Here is a 17349-nt window from a genome sequence, read left to right as displayed (position 1 = left end):
TTGTCTACGGGCCGTTAAACCCGGAGCAAAAAGCAGATTTCAAAAAACTGTTTGCAACATTTAATCTAATTTTGGGTTACATTATACCTATCTTTTAGAGTTTTTGAATTCGTTTCAGAATTTCTCAAGGGATTAGCTAACTATAGACTACAGGCCCATGTTGAAAAAGTTATGGGTCGTTTGAACCACCAGGTGGATCGTTCTAGGTAACCTGGTGGTTCAAATGACCCGTAACTTTTTCAACTATGGGCCTGTAGACTGTAGTCTACTACTATAGTTATATCATTGTCAATTTGTCAGATATTTAATTGACTAATTTCAGATTGTCTATTAATTTTAGGTGACATTTTATCCTTCCTGATTCCTTAGATACTTCATTATCAGCCATGTCTGTCAAGGAACTTTCTATACCAAAACCTAGTCATTTTGACTTTAAATTAAATGGGCTATGTGTACTATCTAGAGTGCAATAAAACAAGAAATCTCATAAAAACTCTTTTATTTCATTACAAAATAACTTAAAAAACGTACAAACATTATTGTAACACATTATTAATAAGTATTTCAAACGCCTACAAAATATCCTCACTTTGGCTGTGGCAACAAAAACAATAATGGGATACAGGCAAGATTAGTTTTGGGCTAATTAAAAAAAAATTATACCAAAAAGAAAAATTAACAAATTATCCACTTTTACCGCTTTACTGGGTAGAATTTTATAAGATGGCAACTTGATTTTGAACTCCAAAAAAAAAAAAATTGGGTATTTTATTATTTACCGTGAATTTATTAATATGAAGTTACACAATAAAAAAAGTATTATTTGAGCTCTTCACGTTATTCATTATTGTCCCCTGTTACATTGAGTATTTTAATATTATTACGTAAAATGAGTATTACAATTTCATTTTTAATTACAATGAGTGATAAATATCTAGAAATATGTTTACATAGACAGTCTAAATATTCATTATTATTTTAATACATCATAGATATTTGTTATTCAAACAAAAATCCAGTTCTTCATAATTTGATATATACGCGAATATTAAAACAACAAAAAACTTAAAATAAAACATAATTACAATATGTGTGTGCGTAACTTGTGTGTGTGTATGTCTTAAAAAAAAATGTAAGATGATGTGTTAACTAGGTACGCTCTGTTACGTAAATACATTAAAGGTAAGTTGATTGTGTTAAAAGGCATCTTTAGAATCTTATCTAAGAGGTATTCTTTCAGCTGCCCACGCCATCATTGAGACATTGTACGAATATCGAATAAATTACATTAAACATTCTATAACCTAACTAAACTATTTACAAATTTGAACACACTTACAAAATCGTTACAAAATACAACATTATATTTGTACTTAAATCGCATTTACAACCTTAACTAAGTGGCAAAGTGGGATATGTCTTAAAATTAATGTTCTAAACGATATGAAATAATACAAGCATAGATATGTTACGAAGCACAATAATTTAAAGCTTCAGACCACCAATGTGGCTGGAAACGCGTGGTAGCGGCCAACTGACGATAAAATCCTTTGAAATAAAGGTGTGGAGCGTTCAGGAGGGATTAGACCCGAATAATACGAGCCTATTCAGTGGTTAAGCCTTTTATAGATAGCTGGGTGTCACTAAACTCATGATATTCCGCACAAATCGAACGACAAAGCGATATATATTAATAGGAAGACTTTTATCTATAATACTATGGCGTTAGGGGCTACAAAATCTAATAGTCAGTCTTTCGTTCGGAGGTTGTCGTCACTAGGAGGGATTAGGGCTAGCCAAGATCACGAAATTATGCAGTTTTTATCGTGATTCGGATTCTTTCTTTGTCTTTCACGTTTCGCGCACGCGACGGCGTCGTTCGGTACGTATGATATTCTCACGCCGCCGTATGCTCTTCTGGTTGGCAAAGTGTATGATTCAGAGGAAGATGAGGACGAGGAACACGTGCTGCAGTAGCTGCTAGCGTCCTCGTCTCGCACCTTCTGTCTTCTTACAGGTTCATCTGGCTCAAACGCCTCATTGTCTCCGCAGAACCTAACTGTCCGCCCGCTTCTAGGCTTTTTACTTTTACCATCTACAAGCGTGAGCTCTGGCATCGACGTCGAGTGGCCAGGGGTTACTACAGCCTGAGCTTCTACTGGATGCGGTGCTTTCCATTCTTCTTCTTCCTCTTCTTTTTCTTCTGACGTAGGGGTAGTTTGTATTTGATGTTCTACCATCGTTTGTTCTATTCTTAAGTCTGCGAGTGCTCTATCGAGGCTTAAGCACGCATGTGGTGGAGGAGGCGGGTGCGGTGGCGGCGATTCGGGTGCTAATGACGCGCTCGGTTCAGAATCTGCATCTAAATGCGGTGACGTTTCTCGCTGTGGACTTTTAGGTGGCGACTTCGGCGAGGGGATCCTTCTTGGACGCGGCGCTCTTGGCGGTCGCGGACCGGGGCCTGAAGAATCGGAGGGCGTTGGCGGCTCACCTTTCGAACAGGCGATGGAGCAGAATATCGCTCCTTTCCGCGGGAGGAATGGCCGGCCGAGAAGACTGGACCGGCACGTGTGGCATGCAAAACACCGCTCTGTGGCGTGCCAGTGTTGTCCCTCATGTGACATCTGACCCTGATCGACGCCGATGGGCTCGCCGCACGCGTCGCAGTACTCGGCGAAGCAGTTGTCGAAGCAAGGCAGGCAGTAGGGCCGCGCCTCCCGCATGATGTAGCGCTGCCCTCCGAGAACCTTGGCGCACTCCGCGCAGGCAAAGTGCTTCATGTGCCATGCCCTACCTTCAGCCTCTGTGCACTCATCCGCGAGAATGATCTGCGAAAAAAAAACATAATAAGCACGCGTATATATACCTAGATGTTCTGTAGTCTAGATATACCTTGTTAATTGAAAATTCAACTACACTCAGGCATTGTAAGTTTTTATATAACGTTTAGAAACTGTTTAATTTTAACTTAATTAAGCATTAATGGTGGACGAAAAAGTAATGTAGTTATTATGGTCGAATTAGATGTGTAAAAATTAATGGGCTATTATTTCGTCAATTTCGGTTCAAAGACCTTTAATAAAACAGATCTTAAAAAATCTAATCATTGTTATATTCTGCCTAAATTATAACTGAATTATATTTAAATTAATTTAATTGACATGGTAATAAAAATGAGATTTTTTATCTCAATATCAGTGCATGTTAACTATTATAAACACGAAATATGTACATATTAAAAAATAATCTTGAAATCATTGTTTGCATCATAATTGCGCATAACTCAGCAGTTTTTACAGCACAAAATATATTTAAATATTGTCGTAAAATAATCTCTCACCACGCTTCAGTTAGTGTCTAATTAATAAGTCGGCCAAACACGTATAATTGAGCTTCGTTATCAGAACAATGGAGGTTTCTCACATGCCGTTCATTAGTGTTCTCTTTATTAATAATATTTTAAAACGGTACCAACTAATGCATGGTGTTGTGAAATTGAATGCAGTGTGAATCTATGAAGCTTAATTTTAGTTTGAGAGAGTTTAGTTGAGTTAAGTTTATCCTGCTAGGTAAAATTTTACACGTGTATACTATTGTTATGAAAATATAAATGTAAGTAGAAATAATTCATTCTTAAATGTTGTAAAAAAAAAGATTTTTTAATTGTTTTACTAAAGCCAAAAACCTTTTAAATATTAATGTATGATACAAAGTTGTTACCTATGTGATCACCAACGAAAATTCGTAATTTATATTATGAACAATTAAAAACATTACATAATTAAAATGAGATTCAAAAACAATTCATATTATCACCGCAATGAATCAAAATTTAAAAATGGCGGATATTCCTGTCAAATTAAGTTTTCGAAAGATTTTCTTCAAGCAGGAACCTCCATTTTTTCAAAAACACCAACCTAATTAAAATCAATAAAAGACGAAAACCTGCAAACCGCACGTAACCGAAATGCGAACAAACAACAATGCAATCTAATTGATATAGATAACGCGGCTCCCATGCACCAGTGAGAGCTTGACCCCGCTGCATTTCATACGGTTACCGCATAGTAAGTAATTGTAGGTTCAAATGTATATGAAGTTGAATAAAACTACTAGATTTTAAACTTAACATGGTCGTAGAAGAGAAGATGTAGGCCTTGCTCGTTTTTTTTTCTACTTATTTAAGAGGTAGGTAGAAGACATCAACCAGGAATTGGTCGTTTAATTTCTACGTTTTAGGAGCGATTTTACAATCCTTGGTTAAAAATTACTGATCTATAAAGAACCTATTATTATATGGAATAGTATAAAAATGCTAACTATAATTAATAATAATGGTCGGTTAAGAGACCACATATTTTATGAAATGGTTTAATGCGTTATTGGACCAAGGATTGAAAAATCGCACCCGTTGCGTAATCTTCTATCAGTTCTATATTCTTCATACACATGGGTCCCAGTCCACAGAGTTGCCTTTGTTGTTAAATTTCCAGGAAATTCTGTATCAGGAATGTGCCATTGAAAGCAATCATTCAATAAAGAAAATAAACGGAAAATTGCATGTCATATGTACAGTGCGACACAAAAGAGATGAAAATAAATGAGGGCGCCACCGTCGCTCATATAGCAACACTGATACTGCGACGCAAGCGATCTTGATACTATAGAATAAAAATCCAAAAATCTATATATATAATCTAAAATAAATACCGCGATTTAAACCGTTATAATTGTTTCATTGTAGCAATAGTGTAAATAAAACAAAAATACATTAGTATTTTAATTGACCTACCTAGGTCAAATTTTACTTAAATGTATTTGGAATTAGTTATTTTATAAAAATCGGTCAAGTGCTTAGACTGCAGAGGCGCACATAGAATCAAACATACAAACAAACAAGCATACATGCAGCTCAAACACATAACCCTCTTTCTGGGTCCGTCGGGTAGAAAAAAACAAGGCGATTTGAAAACCACATATTTTTATTTTTTTTGTAGATAAATTTTGTACATTAATATAATTCATCAAAATCTAAATATTCTACTCCTTCAAAGGACTGATCATCACTCTGTTTCGAAGTACTGGCAAGAGGGTACGGGGCATCTTCAGTATCTGTAAATATGATACAGTAAATATGATTTTTTTTTATGGTTTGATTGATTAATAGATAGATAGCTGTATGAAAACAGTTATCACTATACTATGCAGTAAAATCTAAACTAGGTACTTTATTTGAGGCTGGTTGGATTGGATATAACTTCTTGACTCAAATTGTGCTGGTCGCACTATAAAAACTAGTTTTTGTTTACATACAAATAACCTCAAATTAAATTGCGAAAACGTAATAATCGCCATACATACATACATTAAACACTCGTCACTAATGGAATATTCTATTTTACGTAGTACTGAGCAAAAATAAATGGAATCTCACCGGTATATTCTGCTGTACGTTTGTAAACGTTTTCCAAATCAGTCAATAAATTTCCAGCTTGAAATTCGGACAAACACCGAATAAAAACTTTATACACCACATCACGGACACCGCTACGTTTAACCTTTTTCATGATGTCTCCTTTTTTATTTAAATTTCTTGTTCTAAATAACAATTTTATCTCAATAATTCTCCACTTCACGAAAAAAACAACAAATTTTTATTCAACTTGACAGCTACATTGCCAATTCAGGGTTGCCAGGTAATGAAAAACGAATTAGTTCCAAAATAATTAATTTCATCTCTTTTATGTCGTACTATAGTTTTCTATAAACATCGTGGACAAAAGGTCCCTTACGCAACCGGCCAAGCATGGCCCGGCATGATTACACACACAGGCAGCTCTGATTCACTGTAAACTATTATGGTTTAGATTCTTGACATTTTCCCTTTGTATTGATACGGTTGTGAATGGTAAACTTGAATTACGTATTAAAAATAGCATTGTGGATAAAAATAATATTCAACGCTGTTTTTATTAAAATTAAAAATTCTTTATTTTATTGAAATCATGGTGTTGGGTAGCTATTATCGTCATAATATATATCCTAAGTATATATCTAATTCATAACTGTAACTACCATTTGTAATATTATTATGACGATTGAAAAGTATTCCTAAATATTGAGAAAATCCACAGAAAATCAATGTTTGAATATTTTTAAAAAATCAAGAGAAGATTTAACTATATTTTATTGAAGGTATCAATAAAAAAACACTGGAATTAAACATTCTTTGACATTCGCTATCTATAGATAGGTACTAAGGTTGCAAATATTTTCTCACGGGATCTGGATTTACGCGGTTGAAACCGCTTGACGTAATAGATATATGCAAAACATGTTACAAACCATGTGTTAACTTAATGCTTAAATATTCATAGTTAATTACTCAATTAAAGGTTTAAAAAATAAAAATAATTTGGAAAATCCAAAAGTGCACGCCTCATAATTTTTTTTTAATAAATATTTATTAATTATTATTTTTGTTTATTTAATAACAATTAAACCACATCGAATCAGACCCTGAAAAATGAAAGGGTTCTATTCCTGAGCATACTCAAGCGTAAGAGAAAAAAAAAGACTCGATTAGTAAAGTATTTCGGTCGCTATCGTGTTAACAAGAAAAAGGATCCGCACATACAGACACACGGACGTCCAAGACAGAACTTTTTTATACTGTTTTTTAACTAGTTTAAATAACAAAAATGACATCAAAAATATCATGAACGTTAAAAATAGTGTTTTTTCTTAATATGTGTGTGTATGTATTATCTTACAAGTGCAATGTATGATACATAAAGACATTTTAAGTTTGAAAAATCAGATGTTTTGCGCGAAGTGACAGTAGTACCCACCTCAACGCTTCGCTTGAGGCGTGCAATAGGTACATTAGTTTGCGCTTATGCCAAGAAGCTTATCGATTAGGTCTTCTTTATAGGAGGCTCTTTTACATAAAGTACATACTATTATATTAAAATAGTTGTGCCCCGCGGTTTTACCCACATTGCTTCGCTACTATTGGTCTTTGCCTGACATATAGCATATAGTTTTCCTCAATAAATGGGCTATTGTACACTGAAAGAATTAATCAAATCGGAGGAGTAGTTCCTGAGATTAGCGCGTCCAAGCAAGCAAACAAACAAACTCTTCAGCTTTATCATATTAGTATAGATAGCTGACAGTTTAATTTATTTAATTATAACCTGATGATGAAGAACCAATAAAGCTTTTTCACATTTTTCACAAGTAAATATTCGTGAATTCTCATTAACATTGACACTGCACCAATAAATATAGAGTCTCCATCGATTAGATGCACTGCAGTGGATACTATGCGGGTATAACTGCTGCAGTAACCTTGTCAGGAACCCATTGCCATCTTTATGTTTTAACTTTAGGTACAGTCGAGCAGAGAAGTCTTTAATTTTCTATATAATAAAAATGAATCGCCAAATTGTGAGGTGCAAAACTCGAGAACGGCTGAATCGATTTTGTAAATTGTTTTTCTATAATATTCTTAGAAGTAGGGCAAAGTGATCTCTTAGGCCTTAGACATGCCTTAGACAAAAGAAAAAGTTTAAAGGGAACTTTAAATAATAAAAAAGGTTTTACGTAAAAACTACTGATATAATTTTCCTGATATTTTTTGTGCAAAGGAATAACATTTAAGCTATTAATATATGTGTAAAACCTGGTGTTAATGGCCGTTGTTAAAAAATTAAGACGTTTATTAATAAGTTCTCAAAGTTTTAATAATAAGTTTTCAACGAGATTGTACTGAAGTGGCTAATCCCTGACATTTGCGTGAAAATGTGAAAATTACGTTAATACCTCTAATATACAAGTTTAGTTTACTTTTTATAGAGAGTACATAAAATCTGCATCGTTGTATAATTATGACATAAGAAAACTGCTTACGCAACAAATTATCAAATAAGAGCATTAAACAATTAATTTGGAAATGGATTTTCAAGGATAGCAAATAACTTAGATCATTACTTAATGATCTAAGGCAAATAATAATAGAAAAAATATTGACAAAAAAACGCTTAGTAGAATAAATTAAATGTTCTTTAATGTTTATGATTGATTGAATTTGTTAAGTTCGGGCAAATCGTCATAGCCATACTTTGCTAACTGGTAATTCAAACTCAAACATTTATTTATTCAATTAGACTTCTTCTAGAAGCACTTTTGACTTCATTCAGTAGCAACTACCTTCCCGTCAACTGCAACAGACCAGGCCTTCCCATTGGACAGACATAAGGGTGCTTTCCCATCAGAGATATGCGAGGATGTGTATCAAGGGATGTGTTTTTAAGGCCTATCCTGTCGCTTTACTTACCTTGCCTCGTTCTCTGGTGGAAAACACCCTAAAAATTAAAAATTTCATTTCACACGACGGTCTCGCGTGGTAGACGCGCATAAAACATAGTTTATCATCGTATCGACACGCGACGGCTTCATGTGGGTAATCTCTTGCTTACATATTACCTACATGTATGTAATTAACTTGTTATTTCGTTAATTATTTCCCGTCTCCCTGAAAATCATTTACATTGCTAATTTGCGATTTTGAACGCTTTTTACGTGGCATCTCCCAAGCTACTGTATTCTGTTAGTATTTTAAAACTACATTGTGTACAGACATACATGGATGTTTTAGTATGGTTATAACAGGAATTGATATAATTAAAAACTCTATAATTTTATCATTAATATTATATTCTAATAACATGCATAACATGCACATAATTATAGATTCAAAATGAAACGATAGCAAATGATAATAAAACATTGCTGTATACAGATTTATATTTTTAGTAGGATTATTAACATAAAATATACGTTGAACTGTAACAACAGAAGGGCCATGTTTTCAGGCAATTCGATAAGTTTGATTTATCGATGCAACTGCCGGGTCACTGACCTAGTTTGGTTGTTTTATTGTTTGAATACGATTTTCTTTCGAAGTAAGGAATTATATGCCCGTTGTTTTATGGGGTTGGTACGGACGTAAAAATGATTTAATAAATTCTGTGAATAAATGTAGAGATTTTATCTTCCATTATGTAATTATAAGTAATTTTAGGTAATATTTTTTTGAATTATTATTTGAAATACATATCAGTTTTGAGTGCGTTTGCTGTCTGATTTATTACCAATTACCATTCCTATCCTATACAAAACATACAAAATTAAATTTAAAGTATCTCAGAACCGAAATATTCATGTATTTACCACATCATAAAGACAATTTTATTTTTCAGTAGAAATAACCTTATCGATGGTCACAAATTTCAACGGTAACCCAGTTACTACCCATTACACTATCAAGGATCTCCAATATCCGGTCTACGGAACCCCGCTACGATGGCGGAAAGAACCACTTTGCACAAATTAGGGGTTGTTCGATGGCTTATCGCCGATGCTACAACTGTAAGGGGCAATTTGTGGCGCTTGAAGATATAAGAGTTATTGACCCATAAGGTATGAGGGTTAAATGTTCAGATATTAAAATGTAGGATACCTATAGGATTAAAGTATAATAATATAATAATCTATAAGTACTTTCAAAACTGTCCACTGGTCCTGATTAATGATAGATTACAACGTTTAGGAAAAAAACGAATGGTAGAGTCTAGACTATCCTATGATATTTCATAGTTGTATCCCAATCGTTTGAAAGTTTTAATCAAAATTCCCACAATCACATTTGAGTATACATTACTTAACTTTATCATAGGTAGATATATTAAAAGTCATGCTATTTAAAAAATTTAATAGTTCATATCACGATAAATTCATGAACAATTTTATAAAATCTGTGAGTCTGTATACTAAGATGTCATAAAGAATACGAATTTATTATATGCCAAGAGTAATTTAAATGATCTATCATATACAACTTGATACATTACCTCATCACAAGCAGAGCACCTCGGCTTCAAGGTCTCCGCATGATGCCGGCCGCAGTACAGCCGCCCGTCCTTCCAGAAGTACACCAGGTCTACCAGCAGCTCCTGGCAGGAGGAGCACACGAAGCAGGCTGGATGCCATCGCGCGGAGGGACCAGCGCGCGCTGCCGAGACGCACATGTCTCCAGAGGACATTGTTTCTTCACACTGTAAGAGAAAGAAGGATTAGATCTTCGGATCACATCATGAGAGAAGTTTAGGAATAGAATATTTTTTGGTAATTAGTAAATTTTATGATGGTTGATTTGTAGATTGTGTCTGTTACAGTGTAGTGATATTTTTGCACGATGAAAAGCAGGAATTTAGTTGTGTTATTTTATTTGTGGAATTTACGTTGAAATCTGTAGCTGTAATATGGTGAAATTTTAATAAAGATAGTAATTGTATCTTCTTTTGATTTATTGCTAAATTACTAAAATAAATTATGTGACACTGATATTTTGGGAGATAAAAATGTAGAGTTAAAATTTGAAGTAGTGATATTATTATGAAGATGTGTGAAGTAAAATGTATGTTTAGGATCTTAGTAATATCGACGATCGCGTTGTACATTATACAAAATAAAAACATAACAATACTTTAAAAATAATGAAACTCAATATATTAATAATAGTTTAATAAAACTAAGTACAAAATGGCAGTCCAATCAAAAAGGTTGTATAGAATTTTACGTCCATATTCGCTGCTATTAATTCCGTCCTTAGCCCATAATTGGAGCTTTGACTTTTTAGAAGGTCGATTGTTCTAGAAATGCTCGATAAATATTTTTTGTTATGCGTGAATCATGCTGATACTTATTTTAAATCTGCTAATAATACACCTAAAAGTAAAATATAATAACATTTATAGAAATGTTATTATATTTTACTTTGTGTTATTGTCTTAGGTAAATGGATGATTATCTAAGGGCCGATTTTTCAATGCTTGGATAAAACTTATCCGTCTAATAAAGTATTGCACGATAATATTAAAATGTCACGCAAACTGTCAAATACTGGCAATTAGAATACGTTTTTAAAATGGTAGTTTTATACATTATTCGACGAAATTTTATCCAAGCATTGAAAAATCGGCCCTAACGCTGGTAAGAAATCTCGAAAAAAATCTATATCTTTATGGTTTTTCATGTAAATTTTTCTATCTAGGTAAACATTTATTTGTGAAGTGCTAATGCTATATTCGGCAACCTCTGTCTTCAGCTAGGTACAACGTAAGTTACGTTTATTTTAATTATGAGAAATCATCATTTATGGAAGGTATTAATAACTCTGATATTGAAGAGGTTCATTCATACGCATACTTATTCAACACTAGCTTTCCACCCGCGGCTTCATCCGCTTTGTCTAAAACCTAATAAATTATATACTAAAGCCTTCCTCAAGAACCACTCTATCTATTAAAAAACTGCATCAATAATTGCGAAGTTTTAAAGACTTAAGCATACATAGGGAATCAGGGACAGAGAAAGCGACTTTGTTTTATACTATGTAGTGATAACCTATCCACGATTCAAATGTTAACACCGAAGACACACGGAATCAAAAAGAATACTTCCCAAGTAATAAAAGTATTTCCTTGTACCAAGGGCCAAAGGGATGGAAGTTTTTTGCGACAATTCGACAAGGTAAGCCTGTCTCGGCTGAGCACGTACTGGCCTTCCGCGAAATGGTTTGTAGATTGTACCGTGTTTACCGTACCGTCTTGAGATGATACTGTTTGTGTTTGAATTTATATGTATGTGACAATTATTTGATAACTGTGCCCCGCTTCAACCACGTTGAACATGATCCTATAAAGAAGATGATGACGAAGAAGATATATATCATGTTATATAGCCTTCCTCAATAAATGAACTTTTGAACAGAAAAATAATTTTTCAACTGAAACCCTGTACCTACATAGTTCCTAAGATTACTGCGTTATAACAATATTCAAACTTATGTCGTTCAAACTTCAATGTATCGAAATTTTGTGTTTTTGAGTGTTTTAATTAATCGATCAAAAAAACAAAAATACTTTTGCGCTTTTGAACGCTTTGTCGTTGTCGTATATTACATTTTTGATTTGTTTAATTAAATGTTTATCTGATCTATTCTGATTCATTTATTAGTGAAATATTGGCATAAAATGGATGAATACTTCTATTGTAAGGTTCGTGAAAATTACACTGTAGAAGTCAGTCGCCTTTGAAAAGTTTCTAACACCAAAATGCGTTACCCACCTCAGTACACTTTTTACAATACCAAAGCTCGATAATTCTCACGTCGCTTTTTACAGCATAATCCACGGAATGCCAGAAATGTAAGTCATTTGGAGTGGGTTTCGTGACCCGGGGAGAATCGATTTGAGTTTGAGTTTGAGTTGACTCCAACACGACGCAATTATGTGATCGATTACTGACTGGCTGTAGTTAATACTTGGAAAAGGCACTTGTAGATTTATTTTGTTGTAAATAGATGTTTTAATTGATGTTGGTGTAAACTTTAATTCTACTTATCGTAGTTTAAAAGACGAGTATTTTACAGATTTTACAGATTTCACTTATGTATAACAGGATCATTATATCATAGAAAATAATATAATAGCAAAACTTGCTCTACAACTTAGTAAATCTTCGTTCAAAATATCCCATTACTGGCAGTTAAACCGTAAGGAAGCAGCCACGGAAAGCACGTCACGAGATAGTCCACGTGACGCCGGGTGCATTACCTATGCTCAGCACAGCATCAGACATGCTTCCTTGTCTGGGCGCGCAGACGCACCGTGACTCATGGAGCGGCCCCGGGTGGGAATGCAGCGTATTTATAAGATGTAATTTTATACAGAAACTATGTAAATAATAAATAAATAAATAAATACACTTTATTTAGCACCTAATAAAAACAGACAATATAACAAAAGTAAAAGACAATATAATATAAAGCCAAAAAGGCGGCCTTATCGCTACTAAGCGATTATTTCTTTTTATTTCTTTTTTATATATACATTTTACATACATTTTACATACATTTAGATACATACTAATAATACAAAGCTGAAGGGTTATTTGTTTGAACACGCTAATCTTAGGAACTAAGGACCGATTCCCAAATTTTTCTATTTAACTTCTGGGTATATTTCTTCCGTGTTTGAATGATAGATGTTAATTTGCAGAGAATGCTTGTCAAATAAACATGAAGTCCATAAAAAACGTGGACGAAAACTAGTGTAATCTAAGGAAATTTCTATGGAAATGAGATATTTCACCGCGGTAATTAGCCTGTCACTCTAGCCTCCTAACTATTTGCAGATACAAAAATGATATCATAGAATCGCTCCGTTGCGACGTGAAAGAAAGACGAACAAACAGACATACTTAAACATATTTTACAAAGGATTTATTCCTCCCGCCTCCTCCCTTCCCTTAACCCGCCAAGTTCTCGCTCCATTGTGGCACATCTATAGATTTTAATCACTATATTCGCTTTTTTATGAGCGGATTTTCAATGCAAATTCTTGCTGTCTTTATTTATTACCTTTCCTATTGTTTAATTGTAGATACTTTATAAATGTAATACTTTATACTTTGTAAGGCAATTGGATTTTTGTTAAGGTAAAGTTGTTTCTTTTGAATTAATTTTTGAAATGTGTAGTAAATATTTATCAAGAATGAAGATATTGCAACTTAAATCTGTTTAATATTGAGCTATGAAAATGGATTTCTTTAGAATCATTGGAGGTAACTACATAATTAAATAACGGACCATTCCTAAATAATTGTTGATGTTCACATGAACACTTAGCGTATCTGCCTATGTACGAGTATCATTTACAAACTTTACTAGTAAAACACAACAAAAACTCAAAACGAATTTATATTAATTAGCTGTATCCATTTATTAAAATTCTGCAAAAAACATAATCTGGGGGCACGGCAGTGCCCCCGCCAAGTCGAGCAAAAAAAAAAGCGGCACGGCCGTACCATCCTTTTCTCGAAGCAATTCGGGCCTTTTTCGACCCCCTATAATTCGGTTGTGGATAAAGCAAGAAACCTGAATCTTCAGTAACTAATCCGGCATTGTATAAACACGGAATATTTAAAATTTCAGTCAATTTGAACCAGTAGTTTAAGAATGACAACTTGTTAAAGTTTCTAAATTTTGTCACTCACTGACTCACCGATCATCAAAAGTCCAAGGCACTTCTAGCAGACTTAGAAGCTTCATATTTGGAATACATATAGAGTTTAGTGTCTTAATCATGGGAAAACTTAAATATTTTGTAATTTCGGTCCAGTTTTCCAAATACACCAACTGCATCAATAACTTTGTAATCCCATATAAATATATGGGATTACAAAGTTATTTATGCAGTTGGTGGTTGGTGGTGGTTATAAAGGTTGATCCTGAAAAATCAAAAATAATTAAGAGAATATATATCACATTTAATAATGAACCTAATGCATACGAGCTTGGTCCGGTCAAAACTAAATTTGAAATTATTAATAGAGCATATGTTCATCGCGAACAATTTCCCATATGTATAGCCTATGCTATAACTATACATAAAAGTCAGGGCCTAAGCCTAAGTAATGCGCTGATGGATACAGGTTCTGCAGTGTTCACATCCGGTCAAGCTTACGTGGCACTTTCGAGAGTTACAAGTCTGGGCGGTTTACATCTCATTAATGTCGACTTTGGAAGTATTAAAGCGCAGGAATCATCAATTTGTGAATACAACAGATTAAGAAGTATTTACCGTCCAGACTTGTCAAAAATTGAGACATCAAAGCCTCTGAGAAAAGCCCATAGAGACAGGGAGTGGGCTTTGAGCAAAAACTGTGGCTGAAGCTCAATAAGTAGTACCAGAAAAGAAAAAGAGGAAGACTACATATAAAAATAAGAAAATATCATAAGACCTTTAACAAAATTCGTTAGAAGTAGATGGTATCAAAAAGAAAGGCTCTACAAAAAGAAGTGAGATCCCATCAAAAACATCCTGTAAAAAACCCAAGTCTCGCAGCTCAGTCTTTCTACCGTCAAAAGTTGTGAGCTATGGTTGTGAGATCCATGTAATACCAAGTCGGTTAATCTATTTAGTGTCTACTTGAAGGACCTTCTGTCTTAAGTTATTACATAAGTTATTATCATGCCAATATTAAAAGTATTTAACGTTTTAAACAAATAGATCGACTTGGACATCGCATGAAAACAAAATGAATATTACAATATTATATTAGATTCTTTAGTCTCTCGCGCCTCACGCGATTGAAACTCTCGTTCCTGTTGGTCGCTGGCCCGTCGTGCTGTGTAGTGTGATACATACTAATAATCAAATCAAGCGATGTCCAAGTCGATCTATTTGTTTAAAACGTTAAATACTTTTAATATTGGCATGATAATAACTTATGTAATAACTTAAGACAGAAGGTCCTTCAAGTAGACACTAAATAGATTAACCGACTTGGTATTACATGGATCTCACAACCATAGCTCACAACTTTTGACGGTAGAAAGACTGAGCTGCGAGACTTGGGTTTTTTACAGGATGTTTTTGATGGGATTAAACCTTACACTACAAAAAAAAGCGTTCTACACCATAATTTGTTAAACCCATAAAGATGAACTATATCGTGTAAATAAGCGATCACCGCCGGTGGTCGGATCGTTAGCAAGCGACAATATTTGTGCAAAATTATCCACAGAACACAGTTCCCGCCTTGTCATTACTTCACCGAAAATCTTTTGTAGTTACCGTCTCTACTATAGTGTGACTATGGCTTTAGGCGGAGTATACCTGAGCGACGAGTAAGTATTGTTATAAGAATTGTTGCTAAAGTTTTGTTTGAAAGTTCATTGATGAAATGTAAAGCATACATAAATGATGTTTTAAATTGTTTTTATATGATTATTTCTAAATGTATTTTCCTGTTAAATTAATGTAAACGTAAGATAATTCTAATAGTCAATAAAACAAATTGATCAGGATATTCTGCATTTACTTTATACATGTTACAGTTATAATAATAAAATTTTGTTCATAGTAAAATAATTAATAAAAGCTGATGGTTATACTGCTTATTAGAGGTAAGTAGCACAAAAAAGCATTTGCATTGTTCAGTCACATGGGATATATGAAATTAATTTCTATTTCCTATAGCTAGAACAAAAATCGGAGCAAATATTTGTTTTGTTTTGAATCCATATTTACAAGAGATGCGACAAAAAGTCGCATTACTTACTTTTCCTATAGCTGTCAAATAAAGGCTATTTGTTGATTAGTTTCGGATCAGTGATAATTTGGGGCCGGTGTCTGTAGCTTTTGATTGTGGAGGGAGGATCAGCTTCTATCAGTGTTTGATTTGCTGTTTTTTGTGTTAAATGTTGATCATTTTGTTTTTTATCCAGAACGGTGGTGGTCGCTAATGTTTGGCTAGGGTTTGAGGAAAATTATTTTTAGATTAGGATTATGTTTAGTTTCGTATGAAGTTATGTGATGGCCATGTAATTAGGATTTATCTTTGTAATTAGAATATGTGTAGTGTGATTCTTTTATTTTATTCTTCCAAAAGTACGGTCTATAGGTACTCTATACGATTGCATACTAACTATAGCCAATGATGATGCACTGTAATTTGAATGAGTCTCAAAGTGATAATACGTTTAATACCTTTGGAGAATATTTATTATTGCAACGAGCATCCAATTATATCACATGAGTTCATTGTAATTTCATTTCACTATATCTACGCGTTCGATGTCTGATATGAATGCCTTTGATTGTAATTGAAACTGTCGACATCTTCCAATAATAACAATGAAAATCAATCCGATGACAAATCGCCGATCAAAGCTCAACCGGAGACATAAAACCGATTGGCATCGAGCCTCCTACGTCGAGCCTACGATAACGTCCCGTGACGTCACGTCCTGCTCCCTTCCGCTCAGCTGATGTCCGTTTGTCTGTCACGTAGCTAGTGAAAGTCTTAGTCATTGTACAGTAACACATGAACTGTTCATGTGTGAAGTGTGAATAGAGAAGGAAAAGAAACGCAAGGTTCTATACCTAGATATTTTCGAAATATTGCAGGCAGTTGTGATCTATTGGATCTATACTATCTATGGTTGATGTTAGTCTTGTTATATTCTTTATATCAACGTTCTCTAAATCTCAGCCAATTAAAAATCGGTCCTTGTTTATCATCTTTAAAATGCTTTACCTAACCCGACTTTTTTAGACGACAGTTAAACATTAGTCTATCTACAACTAATAATTAACTATAATACTACATCTATAGAGTAGCTAGTAGAGTTTATAAGCTCATTTATAGGAAGTACTTTTAAAAATGTTCTACTAGTAAAAAGCTCCAATATCCCTGAGTGACGAAAATATTAAC

The 17349-nt window shown here is 33.8% G+C and overlaps 1 protein-coding gene across 6 annotated transcripts in view; it reads right to left on the bottom strand.

The window, feature by feature from the left end:
- Positions 1–482: 482 nt before the first annotated feature.
- Positions 483–17349, bottom strand: part of LOC149901505 (uncharacterized) — a 251564-nt gene continuing 234697 nt past the window's right edge. For all 6 annotated transcript variants that reach the window (XM_090110579.1, XM_090110580.1, XM_090110581.1 and 3 more), the window contains 2 exons: positions 9918–10121; positions 483–2828 (listed from right to left, as the gene is read on the bottom strand). In XM_090110579.1, the coding sequence (XP_089966705.1) occupies positions 1803–2828; positions 9918–10121 (1230 nt within the window). In that variant the 3' untranslated portion in view covers positions 483–1802. The remainder of the gene's footprint in view (positions 2829–9917; positions 10122–17349) is intronic.

The sequence above is a fragment of the Colias eurytheme genome, chromosome 16, assembly GCF_061535395.1.
Source record: "Colias eurytheme isolate Ceu_HAF_F1 chromosome 16, ilColEury1 Martin Lab GWU primary, whole genome shotgun sequence".
NCBI lineage: Eukaryota > Metazoa > Arthropoda > Insecta > Lepidoptera > Pieridae > Colias > Colias eurytheme.
The sequence above is the reverse complement of the archived record's forward strand: the minus strand, read 5'-3'. Positions and strand labels throughout refer to the sequence as shown.